The 23,035-nt window shown below is 41.1% G+C and overlaps 1 protein-coding gene across 1 annotated transcript in view; it reads left to right on the forward strand.

The window, feature by feature from the left end:
* The window catches only part of LOC307222442 (protein argonaute-4), a 30,022-nt gene that overhangs the window by 1,943 nt on the left and 5,044 nt on the right, over positions 1–23,035 (forward strand). The window contains exons 2-17 of the mRNA XM_079987710.1: positions 8,796–8,961; positions 9,312–9,432; positions 10,672–10,853; positions 11,192–11,328; positions 11,416–11,550; positions 12,068–12,155; positions 12,443–12,590; positions 12,668–12,787; positions 13,185–13,313; positions 13,713–13,846; positions 15,278–15,462; positions 15,964–16,123; positions 19,156–19,471; positions 20,972–21,106; positions 21,936–22,037; positions 22,435–22,634. Coding sequence (XP_079843836.1) covers positions 8,796–8,961; positions 9,312–9,432; positions 10,672–10,853; positions 11,192–11,328; positions 11,416–11,550; positions 12,068–12,155; positions 12,443–12,590; positions 12,668–12,787; positions 13,185–13,313; positions 13,713–13,846; positions 15,278–15,462; positions 15,964–16,123; positions 19,156–19,471; positions 20,972–21,106; positions 21,936–22,037; positions 22,435–22,634 — 2,458 coding nt within the window. The remainder of the gene's footprint in view (positions 1–8,795; positions 8,962–9,311; positions 9,433–10,671; positions 10,854–11,191; positions 11,329–11,415; positions 11,551–12,067; positions 12,156–12,442; positions 12,591–12,667; positions 12,788–13,184; positions 13,314–13,712; positions 13,847–15,277; positions 15,463–15,963; positions 16,124–19,155; positions 19,472–20,971; positions 21,107–21,935; positions 22,038–22,434; positions 22,635–23,035) is intronic.

Below are 23,035 nucleotides of genomic sequence, written 5' to 3' on the forward strand. Positions count from 1 at the left end.
TCTGAACCATAAACCCATTGAGTGGGACCTGTCCTTTATGTGTATTTTGTACAGTACTTTGATTTTGTGGCATTTATTGTTTTAGTTATCATTAATCATCCTTGCTTCAGCTTCTGTAACCTGGAGTTCTGTTGTGGGTAATTGTGGTTGCGTCCTTCATCTGAAGTCTCTCATCTGCACCCCCACTCTGTTCTGGTAGATGCAAAACTGTGCCAGTGTTCTCTTTTATGTATCTCAAATGTTGAGGGCTAAAAGGTGTTACTTAGATGAGTCACTTTTGTAGTGCATTTTATATTTTTATCCTACCTTTTGACTCATTAGGAGCCCCCAGAGCAGCTAACTATCCAATAGTGTACAGAAATATAATTGGATGTCGTGCTTTAGATCTATCCCGTGAGACTGTTGTCCTCTTCAGTCTTCCCCATATTCTCCATTTGCAGCCTGCAGCTTCCTTGAGAGTCTTGTCTTGGGTACTCAGTGAATTCCCACCTGGAAGTGGTATGAGTTGCTGTTGCTTAGCATCATCATTTAGATTTGTGTGGGTGAGCTTTTGGGGTGGTGTGTATGTTTAACCTAGGGTAGCTATCAGAGGTGGGTCACTGCTGAACATCCAACCATTCAAATGGAGTGGTTTATCTGGCAGTTTGCCTTTTCAAGCTTTCTTTGTCTTGGCTATTAAAAGTCATATTATGGGATGACTAAATTAGTTCTGTGAAATTTATTTGTGGTTCAAGGGAGGGAGGAAGTGATGCTGTCATCTCTCAGAGGTGCTTGCAAGACCGTCTACTGAGGGAACCTTCCTTGGATCTCCTTGTCTTGAGAAATCAGATTTATCATGTGTTGAGAAATTATTCCTATTTTGGCAATGTGGTTGGATGGGCAATTGCTTATTGGATACATGTCATTACATATAAATTCTTTTAAATTTGGGCTTCTGGATGGAGTTTAGGATGGGAAATTCTTTGGTTACCCTGATGGATGTTCTGTATTGCTGCGAAGCATGGCTTTGTTGATCCTCCTTTCTTGACAGTTTTCAGTACCACTAGTTTATTTTATTTTATTTATATTTTAATTTATATACCACCATATACCTGGAGGTCTCAGGGTGGTTTACAGAATAAAATAAAAATATAAAACCACAAAATACATAATAAAAATAAAAACGGCAACAACCCAGTAACCCCCTACAAAAAAAAAGTGGCATCCTTCTGGACAATCTGTGTAGATTGCAGGAAAGAGTATGGTGCTTCAGTGGTTCTGCTCCAGCCTTGTGGGATGGTTCCAGAAGTTGGTGCTGTAATTGCTGCTCTGCCTTGTGGAAGTTAACCTTGCATGGTTGTGCACTCTGCAGGGTTCTACTCTAATACTTATATGCCACTGCTGGGCGAGGTCATTTGGAGATTTGGGGCACAGTGTCATTATGTTTTTATTTCTCTTTTTCCTTTGTATCAGATGCAGTGTATGAATGGCTAAAATCAAGTAATGAACTGGATATGAATTAATATGTTCAATCCTGACAGGGCAGATGCAGATGGTCCTTTAGAAATGATCTAAAGGACATTCTTCCTCTTGTTGGGTTCATACTCCCCATTAAGTAGATAGCTGTTTGGGAGTTACCCGAGGCCTGGCACTGTTTTTGGATGTTTGTGTAGCAGCTTGTGTTCTGTAAGCTTTCACTGATATGTCCACTGTGCCCTTTTCTGAAGACTCGGGGACTTGGCCATAGTCATGCATGCTCTGCAACCTTTTAAATTAACTCTTATAATGGGCATTGCATACACCTTTCCTTATGGACAGTCTGGACCAGCTGAAGGTTGGAAGTCCAATAGTTTATCTTTTGTCAGAGTTCTGAAAATCTGTGATGGTCATTCTTTGTGAGCCCTACAGGTTGCCTCTTGATTACTGAGCTGAACTCCAGATACTGATTTTGGCTTACACAGCCTGAGTCTACTCTGTGATACATTAAAGATCACTTTCTCCCATATAGACTTCTCCCTACATAAACTGTGAGTCACCATAAACAAGAGAGTGCTTTCAGTGCTGCAATAATAAAGTATTTTCAGCAGTGGTGCCTGGATTGTGGCCCTCCACGTGCATTGGAGTTGGGCCTTTTGTGTATCCAAATGACATGTTTTTCACCTGTGCTTTGTGTAAGGTTGAATTCTGATGTTACTGTTGTTCTATGTTGCTCTAAACTCATTTCAAAAGGATTTTTTTTTATTGACTAGATTTTTAAAATGTGTGATGTCCATGTAAACCCCTTTGCTTTTGCAGCTACGTTGCAATACATTTACCTATAAAAACAGAACTCTATTTTTTTCTTTGCAGTGGACAATTTTGCTAAGACTATACATTTGGCAACTTTTTGCCTTTTGACAAGTGAGTAAGTGAAACAATGGGATTATTTTTTTCCCTTAAAAGTGTCCTTAATAATTCCTTGATAAGGGATCCAGTGTTGGTTGAGGTTTAGGTTGTTAGCTGATAGCCCCGGAAGTTGCCAGTTTTTTATTGCAAAATGTGACCAAGCGTTGGTTTAAGCAAGCTTAATGGAGCTGGTAAATTCACATGCAGAGACTGCACCACTTCTCTGTTCACTTGTTATTTCACTTCCTTTGTCACTTTCAGGAAAGAGGAACACAAGTAGGTTACTGAACTTCACAGGGAGGTTCCTCTCCAAAGAACTTAGAGCGTTGGTGTCCTTGTGAGGAGTCTGTGAGGCAGGCAAAGTTCACATTTGGGGGATCCCTTGTGGAATGAGTATGGCTTAGAGCAGGGGTCAGCAACCTTTTTCAGCCATGGGCCGGTCCACTGTCCCTCAGACAATGTGCTGGGCCAGACTATTTTTTTTGGGGGGGGGGGGAATGAAAGAATTCCTATGCCCCAGAAATAACCCAGAGATGCAGTTTAAATAAAAGGAAACATTCTACTCATGTAAAAACATGCTGATTCCCAGATTGTCCGTAGGCTGGATTGAGAAGGCGATTGGGCAGCATCTGGCCCACAGGCCTTAGGTTGCCCATCCCTGGCTTAGAGAGAGTGATGACTTGACCAAGGCTACCCATTGACCTGAGCAAGGTTTCGAACCTGAGTTTCCCACATGCAAATCCTCTGTTTTTGTCGTTTAGTCGTGTCCAACTCTTCGTGACCCCATGGACCAGAGCACGCCAGGCACTCCTGTCTTCCACTGCCTCCCACAGTTTGATCAAACTCATGCTGGTAGCTTCGAGAACACTATCCAACCATCTCATCCTCTGTCATGCCCTTCTCCTTGTGCCCTCCATCTTTCCCAACATCAGGGTCTTTTCCAGGGAGTCTTCTCTTCCGATAAGGTGGCCAAAATATTGGAGTCTCAGCTTCAGGATCTGTCCTTCCTGTGAGCACTCAGGGCTGATTTTCTTAAGAATAGATAGGTTTGATCTTCTTGCAGTCCATGGGACTCTCAAGTGTCTCCTCCAGCACCATAATTCAAAAGCATCAATTCTTCAGCGATCAGCCTTCTTTATGGTCCAGCTCTCACTTCCATACATCACTACTGGGAAAACCATAGCTTTAACTATACGGACCTTTGTTGGCAAGGTGATGTCTCCGCTTTTTAAGATGCTGTCTAGGTTTGTCATTGCTTTTTAAGGCAAATCCTCTAGCATGCCACAATGGCTAAATATGTAGAAAGGCTGATTCACAAAAAGTCTCTTAAATGGTAACTCTTTCTAACAAATATTACATTGTACTCATATTGCATTATGCACCCAAGTGGATTCGCTTTTGATTTATGCTCATTATGAAAATTTAGGTGACCCCTTGCCATTCAGGGTTGAGGGAGAAAGAAGCTGGTCACATACAGCACACAGTTAAACTATGGAATTTGCTTCCATGTGATGTAGGGATGGCCACCAACTTGGATGTTTTTAAAAGAGGGTTAGACAAATCCATAGCAGATTAGGCTATCAGTGAATGCTAGTCATAATGCTTGTGTACTGTCTCCTGTGTTAGTGTCCCTCTGAATAAGAGTTGCTGGAAATCCCTGCTTGCAGGCTTCCTGTAGGCATCTGGCTTGCCATTGAGAACATGATGCTGGACTAGATTGGTCCTTAGTTTGATCCAGCAGAACTCCTCTTAGGTACCGGTATATGAAATGGCTTGTGCATTGTGAAGCGATTATGCTTACTTGTGTGAAGGATGGTGGCACCCTGCTTCAGTGGCAACCTAGATGTGATCTTTCCTTTTCTCTCTCTTCGTGCCAGCAGTGACTTATTTATTGCCTAGAGCAAGGAATGTGGGATTCCCACTACTTACAGTGATGTACCCAGGAGCTGAATTCCAGTTAAATTCTGAGTCTACTTGATAAAGTTTTAGTCATAGATTAGTTTAACCTCTTCATTACTACAGCTCATAATAAAGAAATTCTTGGCTTGGTACTATTTAAAGAATTGCCGTTGTGAAGGCTTCATGGATATGATGACTCACCTTCTTAATCAAATTCACCGCAGGAAGAATTGTGAAAACAGTTGCTTTCTTTAACAGTATTTTATCTGCTTGTTTGATATTTATTAAATTTCTATGCCATCCAAGAAGCTACATAATTCAGAGCAGGGTTCAAAATTAGCAGGGCGCCAGGTGCATTTTGCACCTAAAGATTCTCCATTTGTGAACACCTCCCAAAGTCAGGGTGCCATTTTTTGCACCTGTCTGACACTCAAGGATTACAGAAATGCATGTGCTTTGAAGCCTTGAAGTATATGTTAAGGGTAGACAATATGTTAAGGAGTTTAACAGTACTGTAAAAAGTAGAGTGTTTTGAAGACTGAAGTACGGTACCAATATTTTTATTGTAAGCACCAAATTAAACATGTATTAACAATTTCTGCTAAAATGTGATATTAACCATGTGTCACTTAGGTGAATTGTATATTAGCTCATGCTTATAAAAATAATAAATAAAAAGTGTTGCCAACTTCTCCCCAGTGGCGACTAGACATTCTGTTTTGGTGCCTGGCTTCTAGCTTTTCCATCTCAGTTTCTAACACTGATTCAGAGTGCTGGTGATTACTTGTAAAGCCCTAAACTTCATGGGATCTGGTTACTGAAGGACCACATTCTGTCACACAAATTGGTCAAGGCCCATAAGAAGTTAGGCAGGTGATGCTTGGGGAGTGACTGCAGGGGATGGGAGAGCAAGTATGGATTGACTGAAATGCCTGAAGGAGGGCTAAAATACTAATTTGTTGACCATACAGCCTACAGTGGGGGGAATTAACACCCAGTGCTGTGCTGTGTGGCAGTGATTCATGGCAATCAGCTGAGTTTTGCTTACAAATATGTGGAGGTATATTTCTAGTCACTAGTTCTGAAGCTCCTGTTTGTCCTAGTCTGTTTAATTTTTCTGTTACCAAAAAAAGTTAAAGGAGGATAGGTTCTGGTAGTAATTGGACTTTTATTTATTCTACATGCCCTAGAGAGTGGTGCTTGATTGCCCTCCAAGTCATGGTCTATCTCTCAACCTCTGCTTTCTATCTGTAATGTTTGAGTAACAATGGCCTTTCAGGAGTTTTGTGAGAGATACAAAGAGTAAAACAGAAGTGATGTATAAATACAAACTATTATTTCAGAAACTGAGGGAGCTTTTGACAGTAATTCTACCTCAGCAGCTCAAATGCTGAACCTACAAAAATTGTCAGCCTTGAAGGACACCAACATATTTTCTATGTACCAGTAATTCTTTGAGCAGATCACTGATCTATAAAAGCTATGCTACTTCAAACCAAATAGCACATCTCCTGAGTATACAAATAAAGTAAACTTTGATTGTCCTTGAGTCAAGAGATCTAATTTTTTGAAAGCAAAAAGGTTTAGCATTATGGAATCTTATGCTGACCGATGAGGGTTTTTAATGTAACTAGTTCTGTGAGGAGTTGAACTTTGAGCACTTTCCATAGGAGGAAAGGCTAAATCATTTGAGTGTGTGTTAGCTTGAGGTGGGTGGGGGAAGTGTGTGCAAGGGAAATGTTAACGTAGCAGAAAATATTTCAGAAAGTTTTCTGTCACTAGATTTTATATGAAAAATGCCATTGCTAAAAATACATTGTCCATAAAACCAATGTGTAATGGTAATGAATGTATACAATACCAGTCAAATTTTCTATTTCCCCCATGACTGTTCCTAAAGAGACTAATAATATAAAATCTTCAGCTATATATTAACAGCTTTTAGTACCTTAATTTACCCTCTTAATGTTTAAAACTATGTTAAGGGAATTATATGCAATTTTTAGTTGTAAGTGTCTTAAAGTGTTTACTAGTAGCCCAATAAAAATTCCACATAAAGCTTTGGATTGGTTTGTATCTCGCACACCACTGCAAGTGGTTGTGTTGTTAGTAAAACCTAAAACAGCTTGTGACCCAGGTAACTCGGAGACTGCCTCCTGCCACATAAGGATGTCTGTGTAAGAAAATGCACCAAGAGGCCCTTCTTGGTTTCCCACCACCATCAGAGCTGTGGCCTGGAGGAGACCAGAAATAGGGTATTTCTAGTGGTGGCACATTATTCTGCAATTGTCCCTGGAGGAGTTTGCCTGACAGTGACAAAATAAAGTACATCTTTGTACAACATGTAATTAACCTTTGAAATGCATTACTTTATGTGGTGATGGCTAGTGGCTTTTAAAAAATAGACAAAATTGTGGAAGACAGGCCTTGCAATGGCTATTGATTATCTAGATTTGGATACAGTATTCCTCTGAATATTAGAGACAGATGGAGGGAAGGTTGTTGCCCGATCTTCCCAGAGATCCCTGACTGGTTACTGTGGGAAAGAGAATGTTGGATCAGCTGGACCTTTTGGTTTGTCTCAGCAGATTTGTTAGATTCACAATGCAAAATATTACTAGTTAGCCTGGCCTATTAGCTATAAAACAAAAAGAAACAATGCTTAGGAATATATTGCACAGTCAAATGTGGAACACCAGATACTGGTTTTTGTTTTGTTTTTTGAAAATGTGTTGCTCAACATAACAAGATCCACTTGTCTGAAAACCCCCCTTCCAGCAAAAATACTTTCCAGTTTCTCCCATCACCCCTAGCTAACAGGACTAGTGGTCAGGGATGATGGGAGTTGTAGTCCAAAAACATCTGGAGGGCTGAGTTTGCCTATGCCTGTGGTAAAGCTCACTACCTCAAAGAGAATTAGCTTTTCACACTCACGGACACATAGCCCTTTCAATGTTTTGAACTTCAATGGTCTATCCCTGTGCACTTGGTCATCTCACAAGGAAATTAGTATTTTCTACTAACACTTGTTGACTGGCTTTACATGGCAGGACAGAGTCTGCAAACAACATTTCCGGGCTGGTTATCTGAGAGATGTTGTTTGCAGATGCCCAACTGTTTTGCCCAAGCCTGCATGGAGTTTGGCCTCATCCTCAGTCTGATGAAGACCAACATCCTGGGTCAGGACGTCATCAGCATTGTTGACCACACACCTGAGGGAGCGTCTCCACCCCCATAGTTCTGCCTGGACACCAAGGTCCAGCACTGAGGGCCTTCTGGCGGTTCCCTCACTGCAAGAAGTGGGAACGGGGAACCAGGCAGGGGGCCTTCTCGGTAGTGGCACCTGCCCCGTGGAATGCCCTCCCATCAGATGTGAAGGAAATAAACAGCTATCTGACTTTTAGAAGACATCTGAAGGCAGCCCTGTTTAGGGAACTTTTTAATGTTTGAAGTTTTATTCTGTTTTTAGTCCTCTGTTGGAGCCACCCAGAGTGGCTGGGGAAACACAGCCAGATGGGCGGGGTATAAATAATAAAATATTATTATTACTATTATTATATTTATTTATTTATTATTGTATGGGAATCCCTTTGCAGGCAATCACAGTGCCAGGAGACAGACAGACAGGTTGTGTATCCATAGCAGTGACTGTTGGGAGGAGCCCAGAGCACACCTTGGTGCACCTGTAGCAATAAAACCCAGACACTTTCATCTGCCCCACCTGCAGTAAATTAAGTCTCTTCTGTCTCTGACTCCACAGCCATAGCACATGCTATAACTCTCCAACAGTTTGACTTCACGTCCGAAGTCACACTCTTCCATTGCGAGACAGACTGATTGCCAACTGTTCATTGGCTAGGATCATTGTCCCAATACACAACCCCGGAAGTGTGCCTACTTCACTAGCTTTTACATGTGCTACATTACTGGTGCCTGGAATACACACTGCGCTTCCTTAGATTCTAACCTCTTGTTGGTTTGAGACAAAGCTTTTAACACAAGCTTAAACACTTTAAACCTTAATTAAATTCTGGCACTAGCTGATCTGGAATTTAGCCTGTCCCCCAGTTTCATAACATCATACTCAGCATAACTGAGATGCTATCAAGGAGAGAGAAGTCAAGGATGCAAGCTCTGGGCATATGTCTCCCACAATGTCTAGTTCTGACTTTTATTACTATGGTAGCAGTTCTCCCAGAAAGTCCTACATAACTTTTGTTTGTCAATCTCATCTGAATCTTTTCAAGGGGAGTGTAAACTTATTTGAGTGTGAGAAATCAAAGGACAGAACAACGTACTCCTTTCTGTTAGTATGAGCTCTGTAGTTCGGTCCATGTATTTTTATTCTGTCCTTCAGCCTGATTCTTAGGGTGGCTTACAAAATGAATAAAACAAAGCATCAATATGAAAAACATAAAACCTAATTGGCCTTAATTTTCTAGTACCTTTTGGGATTCGAATTGGAATTGCTAAAATGATCAAGCTGGCAATGCTTGCTAGGCAATCCTTCTAAATCTCTCAATTTTTTACAGGGCCACCAGCCAACCTGTTTCAGCCACCCCGTCGTCCCGGCCTGGGAACAGTAGGGAAGCCGATTCGTCTCTTAGCCAATCATTTCCAAGTGCAGATCCCTAAAATCGATGTTTATCATTATGATGTGGATATCAAACCAGAAAAGCGTCCCCGGAGGGTGAACAGGTGAGACCAACTAGAGAATTCCAAGCCTATTTTTAACAGTTCTCCAACTGCTGTCAATTGCAATTTTAAATAGGTTCTTTGGGTAAAGAACTAAAATATGCTATGAGCATTTGAGTACTAAAATTGGATGTACTATGGAACAGCCTTGCGTCCTCAGCAACAGATTTGGTGACAATCTGATACTGTATAAACCACTTGTACTTGGACTAAAATAATTTTTATTTATTTGGGCTCTTCAGGCAGCTTGGATTATGTTTTGGCAAACTGGATCAAGACTGCTAAATCCTTGCATGCCACTAATTTTTCCTGTTGTCTCTCCTCACTTCTATTTTGCTTCCAACTCTTTTCAGGGAGGTAGTTGATACTATGGTGAGACACTTCAAGATGCAGATATTTGGGGATCGGCAGCCTGGCTATGATGGCAAGAGGAACATGTACACTGCACATCCTCTGCCTATTGGCAGGGATAGGGTAAGTGCTTTCATGAATGGCCTTCAGAAGATACTATTCTCAATCTGATGCCTAGATCAGGCACCCCCAAACTTGGCCCTCCAGCTGTTTTGGGACTACAGTTCCCACCGTCCCTGACCACTGGTCCTGTTAGCTAGGGATGATGGGAGTTGCAGTCCCAAAACAGCTGGAGGGCCGAGTTTGGGGATGCCTGGCCTAGATCCTAATGATGTCATGCTTAACCTGACCTTCAGCATTGCAGGAATATGAGCTATCGATAAACTGATTTAGTTCTAAGTTTTGCAATAACACCGTGTAAACAGAATGCTGTGCAGAAGCTTAAAGTGGTATTTGTTAACATTGGCTAAATTCAGATGTGATGCTAAGCCATGAGGTATAGTTTAACATTGTGAATGGGCTTGAGTTCTCCCACTTTGTTCCTTGCTTACTTGAGCAGGGAAACAAACCATGGAGCAGCTTAGCATTTTACGTTCAGACCAGGGCTTATAATTTGCTAAGCCATGATTGGGAAGCTAAGAAGAAACTTGAGCTTCTTGATAGGGACCTGTTTGGAGAGAGACAAATCATGAGTGCTGGTTCAAAAGTTTGCCTGCTCAACTAAGCAAGGAGCAAAAGTGGGAGAGCTTGACCTGCGTCATAAGCCTGAAGTTCTTGCACAGTATGATTAAATAAACCATACACTATGGCTTAGCATTGCATCTGAATGTGACCATTGTATAAAGTGAGAATCTTATAGTATGTGTGTTCCTTTCTGGAGAGGGCCACTTTTCATGCCTCACTGTGCTAAATGAAACATGTCAATATGCTCTGAAATACTTCTAGGACTTACAATACTTCCATGGAGCGGTGATCTGCAGATTCAGAAGGAGTAGGGAAGTCTTAATAATGAAACTGATGATATTCTGGGATCAAGATTATTGTGGCTAGGCTGCAGTCCTTCAGATATTGGGACTCTGCAGTCCAGGCTAGCATGGCCAATGGTAAATGAATGATGAGAGCTGTGGTTCAGCAATATCTGGAGGACCAACTCTACTCTTTTTTAAGAGTTTTTACAAAGAGCAGGTTTCAGATTCTTCTGCTGCAGAAATACATGCTATAACTTAAACCGCACTAAATTTAAACTGATCTTCATCCAGTTTCAGTGGAGTACAAGCAGTGAAGGGCTTCAGCCTTTATTAAAGTTGAAAACATCTGCATTAGTATCAGCTATATGGCTAACTTTCACAATTGACTCCTCAGGTGGATATGGAGGTCACACTCCCAGGTGAAGGGAAGGACCAAACCTTTAAAGTGTCAGTTCAGTGGGTGTCTGTGGTCAGCCTTCAGATGCTCCTGGAAGCTCTGGCAGGGCATCTGAATGAAGTCCCAGAAGACTCTGTACAGGCACTTGATGTCATCACACGGCACCTTCCCTCTATGAGGTGAGCTCCTATGATATATTCTCACTCATCCCACAGCCAAGGCTAGTTAAGCTACCTTTTGTGGATGTACCTTTAACCCCCCCCCCAAAAAAAAACCCCACCAATGCAGCCCTATTGAGGATCGAGCACAGAATTCTGACTGACTTGGTGGGAGATGGAATAGAATATCCTGGCTGAGGGCATGGCTGGCTGGAATCCTGAACAGGAACATTCCTCATTGCAGCATTTTGTTGCAAGTCCCACTTGGTTAATGCTTGATGCATGTAATATGTTGTACAGAATTTTTTAGCTGCAAGTTTCCTTCAAAGAAAACAAAGCTGATACACCTGTCTTCTTAGGTACACGCCAGTGGGCCGTTCTTTCTTCTCTCCCCCTGAAGGATATTATCACCCACTGGGAGGTGGTCGCGAGGTTTGGTTTGGCTTCCACCAGTCTGTCAGGCCTGCAATGTGGAACATGATGCTTAACATCGATGGTATGAAAAAATCTCATTTGCTTTAATTGCCTTAAATCTCTTCCATAAACCTATTTCTCAGTACATTTTGTTGTTGTTCTCTTTTAGTATCGGCAACTGCTTTCTATCGTGCCCAGCCTATTATTGAATTCATGTGCGAGGTCTTGGATATTCAGAACATCAATGAACAAACAAAACCCCTTACAGACTCCCAGCGTGTTAAGTTTACCAAAGAAATCAGAGGTGAATCTTTGGAGTAAATAAAATATTTTCATTAATGTTGAATTGTAAAAAACAAAGTAACTGAATCCCAAAGCGTCTTCTGGTATGTTCCCATCATTGGAAAATAATATGAAGGCCCAGGACATCTATAGCACTTTTCAGTATGCAGACTGTAGTTCTTCTCATTTGTGTTGTTGCTCTTTCTTCCCAATAGGGTTTAGCTTGAGTAGCTGTTAAAAACATTTTGATCTTTTAATGTGGCCTGATCTTTGATAACCAGGTTTAAGCTTTTCATAGGTGGGATATTTCAGCATATAATATTTTGATTCCTATCTGGGACTTTGAAACTGTAATGCAGCCTAGAGATGAGCAGGCTAAATAAAGTAGACTTCACAGCAACTTTCTAATGTAGTCACTTAATCCATGTAGAAAGCAGGGATTTGAATCTGGAGTTCCACATAAAACCCCAAATGCTTTCTCATTGCTTCTCATTAACCATTGCTTATTGGTGTATTTGGTGTGCGTTCTGGATTTGCAGGTTTAAAAGTAGAGGTTACTCACTGTGGTCAGATGAAGAGAAAATACAGAGTTTGCAATGTTACTAGAAGACCAGCCAGTCATCAAACGTATGTATGCTCATTCCTTGAGTTGTAGCAACTAAATTCTACTCAGAGTAGACTCAATTTGAAACAGTGGATCCTAGTAAGTCATATTCATTAATTTTGGTGGGTCTCCTCTTGAGTTGGATGCAATCCTTTGCTTTTAAGATAAATATTTTTAAAGTGTAAACTATTAAAAACATGTGCATTACAGAACAAGAAACAGCAGACCATTCATGTTTTAATATATAAACATTTTTCTTGTGAACACTAATAACTGTGAATACTAATCAAAGCAATATTTCCCCTCACAGGTTCCCTCTGCAGTTGGAAAATGGGCAGGCCATGGAGTGTACAGTAGCCCAGTATTTTAAGCAGAAGTACAGTCTACAGCTGAAATACCCTCATCTTCCATGCCTTCAAGTAGGGCAGGAGCAGAAACATACATATTTACCCCTTGAGGTAAATAAACATGGCAGTTTACTTCAGTCCCATTGTATTCCAATATGGTCCCCTACATGCCGTCTTTCTGATCTTAGGTATGTAATATAGTAGCAGGCCAACGATGTATCAAGAAGCTAACTGACAATCAGACGTCAACGATGATCAAGGCAACGGCACGGTCTGCACCTGACAGGCAGGAAGAAATTAGTAGACTAGTGAGTAACTCTTAACTTGACTTTACGGGGATGAAAAGCTTCCAATAAGTCTGTGGCAAACATGATGGTCACAGTGTGCATATCACAACAGCATCTTTTCTCGTTAGCGTTCCAAACTGTTGACTTGGATCCAGGGTTAAAGACCATCTTTGGGTACTGGGCTTACTAGGATTGTGAGGTTAAGGCATGCTCGTGTGTTGGCTGTGGCACAGAGTATGATGACAACAAATAACCATAGCCAGTTAATTTTTGACAACTTAGGTGTACATGAATGGAGCAAAGAATGACAACAGCCCTGAAAACAGTATAGATAATTAGCTGTGGTTGAGCCACACCTGCACAAGTAAAAGAGCCATGTAATTATGTGTGTTCAAGAGATGCTCTCTTGTATCTCCAGGTGAAGAGTAACAGCATGGTAGGCGGTCCAGATCCATATCTGAAGGAGTTTGGAATTGTTGTCCATAATGAAATGACAGAGTTGACAGGCAGGGTGTTGCCTGCACCAATGCTGCAATACGGAGGCAGGGTAAGTTTCCACAAAATCATACATTAGACAAATCATGTATCATTTAATCACTAGTTGAATTTCTAGTCTACTTAGTCCCTTTAGACTTAGGTTTAACAGCATGAAGGAGAAACGCCATTTGTTTTTTATTTGTTCAGGCTTTGGGAAGATAGCATTATTTTTTTTTCTGAAGTAGATAGTAAATACTGTCTTCAGGGTTATATATTATTATTATTAGGTGTCCTAGGCTCTCTTTGGGGTGGAAAGGCGAGTCTTATATCTTAAATAATAAATATTTTAAAATGAGATAATAGTGCTAAAAATATGCAACATAATACCTTCAGTTACCAAAATGTTTCATTTGTACATTAGCTTAAAGTTGTTGTGGAAGAACTGTTTTGTTTTTTAAATCTTCCTTAGAATAAGACGGTTGCTACACCAAATCAGGGTGTCTGGGATATGAGGGGAAAGCAGTTCTATGCTGGCATCGAAATCAAAGTTTGGGCTGTTGCCTGCTTTGCCCCTCAGAAACAATGCCGAGAAGACTTGTTAAAGTAAGTCATTTCTAGTTTTGAATATACAGTGTGATTTATTCTTTTTTCCATTGATAATTGCTGGTGATTTAGCTGTCGGTTATGGGCTCAGTGCCCCTAATGCATGCAAGTCTTTTCCTTGCATCCACATGACATTGTTGACATCGAAATGCCAATCCATATGTTTCCCATATTTGATCTGGTTTTACAGTTTCCATAGAAAATCCAATAACTGATGAGAGGGGAAATCTTGTTGCCGGTGACTTGCTAGCAACCTCTGTCTGGAAGCATTGTTTGTTGAGCATATTGTTTTTAGTATGCTATGCTTTACACAGAAATAAATGAGCTAACAAAACAGAACGAGTGCTTAAGGCACCTGATCAGGGCTAGCACAAGACTACAGGGGCCCTTGGCATGGTCTGGCTGATGGGACTCAGCCTCTAGACACCTGATTAATCCACCCTTCTGTTTCCGGCGGCAGCAGAGTCACTGGCCCCCTTTCCTGCCTCCACCACCCCACTTTAAAAAAAGTTATCTGTTGCAGTACCAAAGGCAGCACAGGTGGCTTCTCTGCCACCTCTGGGCTCTGAGAATGGGCCAAAGAGGGGTCCTTTGAAGCCAGGTATTTCTGGGCAAGGTGGCTAAGATAATGCTTGCACTGCTGCCATGATTTGTGCAGTGCTTAGGAAGACTTTTGAAACTTTTAAAAATGGTTTAGAAGGCTTCTCTAGCCACTGTAGCAGCGGGGTGGGCATTTCCCTGGCTTCTCACCCAGAATGCCTGGCTCTGAAGAGTAAGCCTTTTTGGCTCTTTTCAAAGCACACAGGAAGCAACTGGCAGAGGCAGGCAGTTAGGTGGCCACTGCAGATTGAAGCTGAGTTTGTCTCCTAATAGGTGTCTGCACAACTCTGAACTGACTATAAATGAGTGAGTAGCAGATTGGGCCAGTGAGAGCCACTTTCTTGGCTGGGCCTGTGCACAGTATTTTTTTTAGATTTCTGAAAGTGTACTGGAAACTATCTACCCAGTCCTAGTTAAAAATTGCAATATAATTTGCTTATTTTCATTGGGAATTTCATATTAAAACCATAATAATTTAACTATACTAAAATCCATTTATTCCAGTGTTCCTTTTCCAACAGTGACAGGCCAAACACTTCTAGAAGATTAAGTAAGACCTGAAGGGAATAGCTGTCCCGTTTATCTTTATCTCATGGTATTCTGAGTTGTACTGTGACTGTACGTGGAATTTTCAGTTAGCAAGTACAGCTAATGACTGTTGCAAAACCTATATTCTAGGTATGGTCTAATTCTTCTCTCTTAAAACAGGCTCAGCTAGTCACCATTATGTCTCATGGTAGTGAATCTCATGGTGTGCTCAGAATAATAGAGATAAAACTTGCAGGATTTTAGGTTGCTGCTGATAACCTCAAAGGCATAATTTGTTTATAGGAGTTTTACTGACCAGCTGCGCAAGATCTCCAAGGATGCAGGGATGCCAATCCAGGGCCAGCCGTGTTTCTGTAAATATGCACAAGGTGCAGACAGTGTGGAGCCCATGTTCAAACACTTGAAGTTGACTTATGTTGGGCTTCAGCTAATTGTAGTGATTCTCCCTGGAAAGACACCAGTCTATGGTAAGGAAGATGAAACTTAATATAACTTTGCAGTTCCAACAAAAATATTTGTGACCAAAGTGCACACATGATATATTTGGCACCACCTTTTCCTCCCTCCTATGCAACACAGTGAGGTCCCCCCCCCCACTCCCCGAAATAAATCCACTCACTCACTGAGCAGGTTATCCAGTTCACTTAGCCACTGATGATGGGCAAGATCGAGCGTATTAGCTAAGATTGTCTGAAGTAATATGGCAAATGTTTATTGAATACATAAATTTTTCAGACTGGCAGGAATCCATCCAGCACTCATAGGATTCCATGGCATGCTCTCTTAAAGTAATCAAATGAAATTTTTAACATATGGCATGATAAAAGTCTGTAATTTTATCAGGACAAGTTATCTGTTTACTGTTGTAACAATTGTTTTCTCAAAATTTATCTTCTGTACCATGAAAATAAATAGTTTTTTGTTTTTTAAAAAGATTATCTGAAGTAAATTTTTGCTTTCTCTTACAGCTGAAGTCAAACGTGTTGGGGATACTCTGCTAGGAATGGCCACGCAGTGTGTTCAGGTGAAAAACGTGGTGAAAACCTCTCCGCAGACTCTGTCCAACTTATGTCTGAAGATCAATGCAAAACTTGGTGGGATAAACAACGTGCTTGTACCACATCAAAGGTCAGATTAAACTTAATACCTTTAAGAATCTAATGCAGCAGGCACTCTGGTTGATATTGGTTGAGAAGCAAAGTGAGACGTGATTGTTTAGAACGGCTTCCATTTGTAATGCACAGCGTCAACATCTTTCCAGTAAAAATTACTCTATATAGTAATATGCAAATTCTTGACAAGCCTAAAATCTCACTTTTGGTCCTAATAGGGAGGCATCCAGATGCCAGTAAAATATTTTCTGTGTTTTTTACATGTGCGCTTCTGTCATTGTTTGAACAAGATAGCACTGTGTACAGTTCATACTATACAGTTTTCTGTATTACAACCCACTTTATTTAAATGCTGTTGCGACATAGGGGGCAGCATTAAAACAACTTTACTAGAATTCCTGTTAAAGCCATCATAGATGTTGAGACCCAACCATCTGGCATGCTTGGTACTGGGAAATTTTTTATCTTTCTGTCCTAATTTTGTAATTGTGTTTTCTTTTAATTTTATTTGACTGTGTGCTGCTCTGAGTGTGTTACTCTCGCTCCACTATCTACAAAATAGCTCCAGAGAGTTCGGAAAATTTCCATAATAGCTTTGGTTGATGCAAGTGTGGCATAGAGCAGGAAAGTGCTCAGTTGCCTCCAATGCAATGAATGTTTGCTCGTTTTTGCCATTGATTAATAAATTGCATTAATGTGATTTTGTGAAATTAGGATGTTTATTGGTGCCTCAATTTAATTAGACCAAACTAGCATGTGGTCATAAAGCAGTATTTTAATGACTAGAGGCTCTTCCAATAGGGCTGCTGACATTCCCAAGAAAAATCTCAAAAGGACACACACGCTTTCCTCTCCCACATATATTTTATACTTTGATAAAGTTACAGTGGCTTGCAGAGGCATTTGTCAGTTTCATGTTCTCTGACCAATCATTCTCAGTACCACTCAGCCAGTCCTAATCTAAAAGGATCGCTATAGTTAGAAATGTGAAGGCCTGAAGAAAAAACTGAAATAGAGCCACTGCTCCCATTGTCCAATAACTGGAAAACAAAACAACAGAAAAAATTTGGGAAGATGAGGATTTCCCCCCTTTTTACAGGGCCTTTCCCATGCCGTCATATCTCTAGCTGTGGCAATAATGGTCCCTCACATGTGTCTCTGGGAAGAAAAGCCACTGACATTAAGATATTTGAGCATTTGGATTATTGAATATTAGGAGAACTGCTGGCTTTTCAGCCCCTGAAAGGGCTCTCACTCCCTCTGTTGTTTTGAGGGCTGTTCAGCAGCCACTGGATTAGGAAGGACTGCCTGAAAACCTTGAAGAACAGCCTAGCACCATGAGCATGTTCAGAGCTCTTTCCTTGAAGCCCAGACCCTCCTCATAACTTTTAGCATCTTCTGTAATTACAGAAGGAAGAGGGAGTGTTTTGAGGAGCTGTTTGTTTGTTTTGTTTTGTGGTATTGCTGAGAGAAAAAGAGGGCAAGCAACAGTGGAAACCGCATGTATAATAGATAAATAAATACCTATCTATTTTTGCTTGATTGTTTTGCATTTATTTTTGTAAAATGGATTGGGAGGAGAAATGGTGGATGGCTTGTGTAGCTGCAAACTCTGTATTAACCATTTCCCTGCATTCACTCATTAAAAGCTGCAGCAGCTGCTGGGTGGGGCAGGGCAGCTTGTCTGAGCCACGTGCAGTTCCAGAGCCTTTCCAGAAAAGGTGTGTAGATCAGCTTCCAATAAGTGCCCCCAGAATATCTTGATTGCAGAGTGGAAGAAAATGTGGGTGCTTTGAATTGTTTCTCGCTTGCTTGTGAGCTTATCAGTTAATTTCTAAAATGAAAAGTTTGGGCTCTGTGCCTGTCCGGATGTCACACTGACTGACTGCACATCCTTCCCCAAACCTGAAAGGTATTTCTCCCTAATCTCAGACATAAGAGGCTGATAGTGATTGTTCTGATGTGATGTGCTCTGCACATGAGACATTATTACTTCACATTTTCAGGACTCAGCTATACTGATCAAATGAATCAATAATTTTTGTCTATTAGTTGAAATACCTCATTCTTTTCATTTAGAGAAAAAACGTGTTTTGAATAATGAAAAGCCAAATTTTGGCGGGAGGGGGACTGCATGCAACTGAAAGCAAGTGTTTCTCACATTTTAGAAGTGTTGGTTTCATGGCAATAGATGTATAGATGTACTCAAGACATAAATAAAAAAACATATCTAATTTCTAAATAAAAGGTACAGAGTCATTCTTGTCTGAAAATCATAGTTGGGCCCTCTTACATGAAACCTCTTCCCCTGTCCATAGATGTGCAGAGAATAATTTTTGGCTCTCTACACAACTGTAATGGCATGCTTTCCTTAAATAAATGCTGTGCAAGTCTTATTGTGATGAAAACAGCAAGGTTAAGAATTGTAGCCCTACCAAGTCAAAATGTTACCAGGCTCCACTGACTGTAAATTTTCTTAATTTGATTCTAATTCTAAATCTATGGTTCTAATTTAAATATGTATAGATCAAAGGTAGGCAACCTTAGGCCTGGGGGCTGGATGTGGCCCAATCGCCTTCTCTATCCAGCCTGCGAATGGTCCGGGAATCAGTGTGTTTTTACATGAGTAGAATGTGTCCTTTTATTTAAAATGCATCTCTGGGTTATTTGTGGGGCCTGCCTGGTGTTTTTACATGAGCAGAATGTGTGCTTTTATTTGAAATGCATCTCTGGGTTATTTGTGGGGCATAGGAACATGGTCAGAGGGACGGTGGACTGGCCCATGGCTGAAAAAGGTTGCTGACCCCTGGTATAGATAGTGGGGGCATGGGAGCACAGTATGTGGTTTGCACCAGGTGCAGTTATGGTTAGTTACAGCATTGTCTATGGGAGCAGCAGAATGTTCAGTCCTTGTGGTACCCTGCCCATCTGACAGTGTACATTGGTGCATAAATTAAAAGTCAAAAGAAAGGTGAAGGGAATGTGAAAATGCATCCCATTTCTTGATTTCCAGTGTAAACTTTTTCTCTCTCCTTTTCAATTGAACAGGCCCTCTGTATTCCAGCAGCCAGTGATCTTTCTGGGAGCAGATGTCACACATCCGCCTGCTGGGGATGGGAAGAAGCCTTCCATCGCTGCTGTCGTAGGCAGCATGGACGGCCACCCTAGCCGCTACTGTGCTACTGTGCGAGTACAGACGTCCCGCCAGGAAACTTCCCAAGAGCTGCTGTACAGCCAGGAAGTGATTCAGGACCTGACCAACATGGTGCGAGAACTGCTGATCCAGTTCTATAAGTCCACCCGCTTCAAGCCCACGCGGATCATCTACTATAGGGGAGGTGTGTCAGAAGGGCAGATGAAACAGGTATTCGTCTCAAGATCCTTATATGTTGCATGGAGGTTTAGCTTTCCAAACTTAGGAAGGTCCAGGAGACACCACTTCTTTTCTGGACAGAGACGTTTGTGCCATGAGGTTGCATGAAGCGAATGCCTGTCCTAAAAAATTTTAGTTCATAAGCTTTATTATCCAATTTTGAGATCCAGTATTAGTATCACATGCAGGCTGTGCCACTGCAGTTACTTTTGAGATCCGATACATCCACAGGCCAATAGCCTGTTGGTTCATGTTACATACCCCCCCCCCCTTTCAGAAATGCTACTCTGTATAGGTATAGGTAAACATGGCAGTTGTTAAAAAGGGTGGTATATAAGTTGAATAAATAATAACAGTACTGTAGACAGTTACTGCTTTTGTTTGGTATTACAGTATATATTTTTATGTTTTTATACTGTAAACTGCCCTGTGATCTTTGGTTAAAGAGCAGTTTAGAAGTTTAATTAAAAATAAAGGAATAATAAGAGAAAACCAATCTGTGACTCAGTACACCCTTTTATGCAAAAAGTCTTATGTTCAATCCCTGGTGCCTCCAGTTAGAGCTGGGAATGAGAATGTCCCCTATCATAAACCCCAGAGAGCCTCTGCCAGTTTGTGAAGACAGTACTGAGCTGTATAAGGCAGTTTACTATGAAAAATGATGACTTCTTGGTGACTGCTTTGCATTTTATAGAGTAGCAACTATCGCAATTAACTATGCCATGTCTCCCGCCCCCAAAGAGTGGTTGTATTGTAAAATCCACACACAGTGACTGAGCCATATTCTAACATGTTTTTGTTTAAATTTCTAGCCTGTCTTTCCAGCAAATTGTGTTTTTTGTGTGATGTGTGTAGTTGTCATTTAAATTCTAGAACCATTTAAATGTCCCTTATACATTTGTTAATGATGAGGAAGAGGGTGTTTAATCTTCAGAAAGAGAAACTGCCTTTTCCTTTGGGTGTGGAAACTTGGTACTACCTGAAATGACTGAACCCTGTCCTAATGTGTTAGTTAAGCTTCCTCCTTACTCATTGTTTGCTGAAACAGTAGGCTGGCTGGCAGCCTCCAAATCTGAGCCTCTTGTATTTTACTAAAAGTATTTCTTCATCTTCAACTTGAATTGGCATTTAAGTTGAAATCTTACATTGCCAATGGAATCTGGCCCTTTATTCAGGTGTTGGTCTGATGCAGTCGAAATAAATAAAAAAATTGTCCAGTAGCACCTTAGAGACCAACTAAGTTTGTTCTGGGTATAAGCTTTCATGTGCATGTACACTTCTTTATATACACAGTGTGCATGCACACGGAAGCTTATACCCAGAACAAACTTAGTTGGTCTCTAAGGTGCTACTGGACAATTTTTAAATTTATTTTTACTTATTTTACTGGTCCTTTATGTAAGGAGTTGGATGTATTGGATAAATACAATAAAAATAATGACCTTGTGCAATCCAGATAAGTAGCTGATGTCAAGCACTTAAATTTTCTAGGTGGCCTGGCCAGAACTCATTGCAATTCGGAAGGCCTGCATCAGTTTGGAGGAAGACTACAGACCAGGAATCACCTACATAGTTGTTCAGAAAAGGCATCACACAAGGCTGTTCTGTGCTGACAAATCTGAAAGGGTAGGCCATGCTTCCTTTGGAATGACGAGGCATCTCATTAGACCACATCTTGTATGGGGCTGCCAAATAACTCTTGATAGAAATGTATTAGCACATTTCATAATGTTATTCATTGCTTGTTTTCTCAAAGTGAAGTTGAAAAAAACCATAGAACAGGGATGTAAATTAAATTAGTAATAATAAATAATGTCATTCAGCCAGACAAAGGATGACTCGAGAAGGGCGCTTAATTTCTTAAGGTATAATTTGTAACTAAATGCTCAGATGCACAGGATACCAAGTAAGCACCGGGACTCAGGTTCAGAATAACACTGAAAGTGCTGCTTTTGGCCATTCTGCAAGTCTGCTGTCAGAAGCATAGCAACTCTAAGCTGTAGGGCAATGTGATATAGCTGTAAGACAGGCAGCAGTTCTTCCTGAACTTCAAAGCTTAAGACTTTGAAAATGGTGTAAAGAATAAATTATAAACTGAGGGTATCCGAAAGCCAAATAGAGTAGTAGATACAGTATATTTCATCTATAGCTTTCCTTTTCCCCAAGGTGTTCAAGACAGCATACCTGACTTTGCCATTTTTATCACAACAAACGTAGCTGCAATAGGGCAGTTGAATACTTCATTTTATTGTTACTGCAAAACTATGCTTAATGTTGCTTTAAGTCCAGTTAGACATAACTGATACATTATACAAAGCTGAAGAACAAGGTGGAAGGCAAATTTTAAAGTGTGTGACACTGTTAAGTGGCCAAGAAGGTAACAACTGGTTGGTTGAATGGCACTGAATTGTGCCACAAATGCAGATACTAAGGCACTCATTGATGTATCTAATAGGTGGGGAAAAGTGGCAATGTTCCAGCAGGCACAACTGTGGACAGCACAATCACACATCCCTCTGAATTCGACTTCTACCTCTGTAGCCATGCAGGAATTCAGGTAATCTGCAGCTTTGGTTATGATAATATTTTGATGATTCATTTACTTTTATATGCATTGGGACTGCCCTACAGCAGCTTCATTTAAGCCATTAAAATGTGTGCTGGAGGGGAGAATGCATGAATACACTGTTAATTCAGTGGGCCCACAGCATTTGTGCCTCTTAGTCAGTGGAGCAGTCCCTTCTACCTCTGTCGTTAGTGATATTCAACCTTACTAAAACCTGTGTATCTCAGAGAAATGGGGAGGCATCTGGAAAAGAAGAGGGATAAACGGGATGTAATTTACCCTTGGAGAAAGAGAGAAGGGACTTTCTGACAGGGGCCCAGTCATTCAACTTTCGTTACACGTTTTCTAAAATAAAAATAGTGGATTTCCTGGCCTTCTCTTCCTGCAGGGAACTAGCCGTCCTTCTCACTACCAAGTCTTGTGGGATGACAACTGTTTCACTGCTGATGAATTGCAGTTACTGACATACCAGCTGTGTCACACTTACGTCAGGTGTACACGGTCTGTCTCGATCCCTGCTCCTGCATACTATGCCAGGCTGGTAGCATTTAGGGCAAGATACCATCTTGTGGACAAAGATCATGACAGGTGAGTAGTCGAGGGGCATGCATGCTTCTGTTCCATGGACCACTAGGCCAGGAAGGGATGGTGAACTTTATTTGGCCCAAGGACCATATTCCCTTACTTAAAGGCAACCAGTGGCTAGAAATTCCTTACTCTGCGATAGACTGTGGGCTTGTATTCAGTGTGAGTGTCAAAGAATGCATTCCCCATTTAGCGCTGTGTTGAATTCCACCGTAAGGTTTTGCTGTTGGTATATAAAGCCCTGAACAACCTGGGACCGGGTTACTTGAGAACCTGCCTTCAACCTTACAGCCTGCTCAGTTGCTCAGGTAATCTGAGGAGGCTCTCTTAATCGTGCTAGATGCCCCTGAAATTCATCCTGCTTGTGGGATTCCCACGGGGATCTGGTTAACCACTGTGAGAAC

The sequence above is a fragment of the Podarcis cretensis genome (genome assembly GCF_951804945.1).
Source record: "Podarcis cretensis genome assembly, chromosome: 8".
NCBI lineage: Eukaryota > Metazoa > Chordata > Lepidosauria > Squamata > Lacertidae > Podarcis > Podarcis cretensis.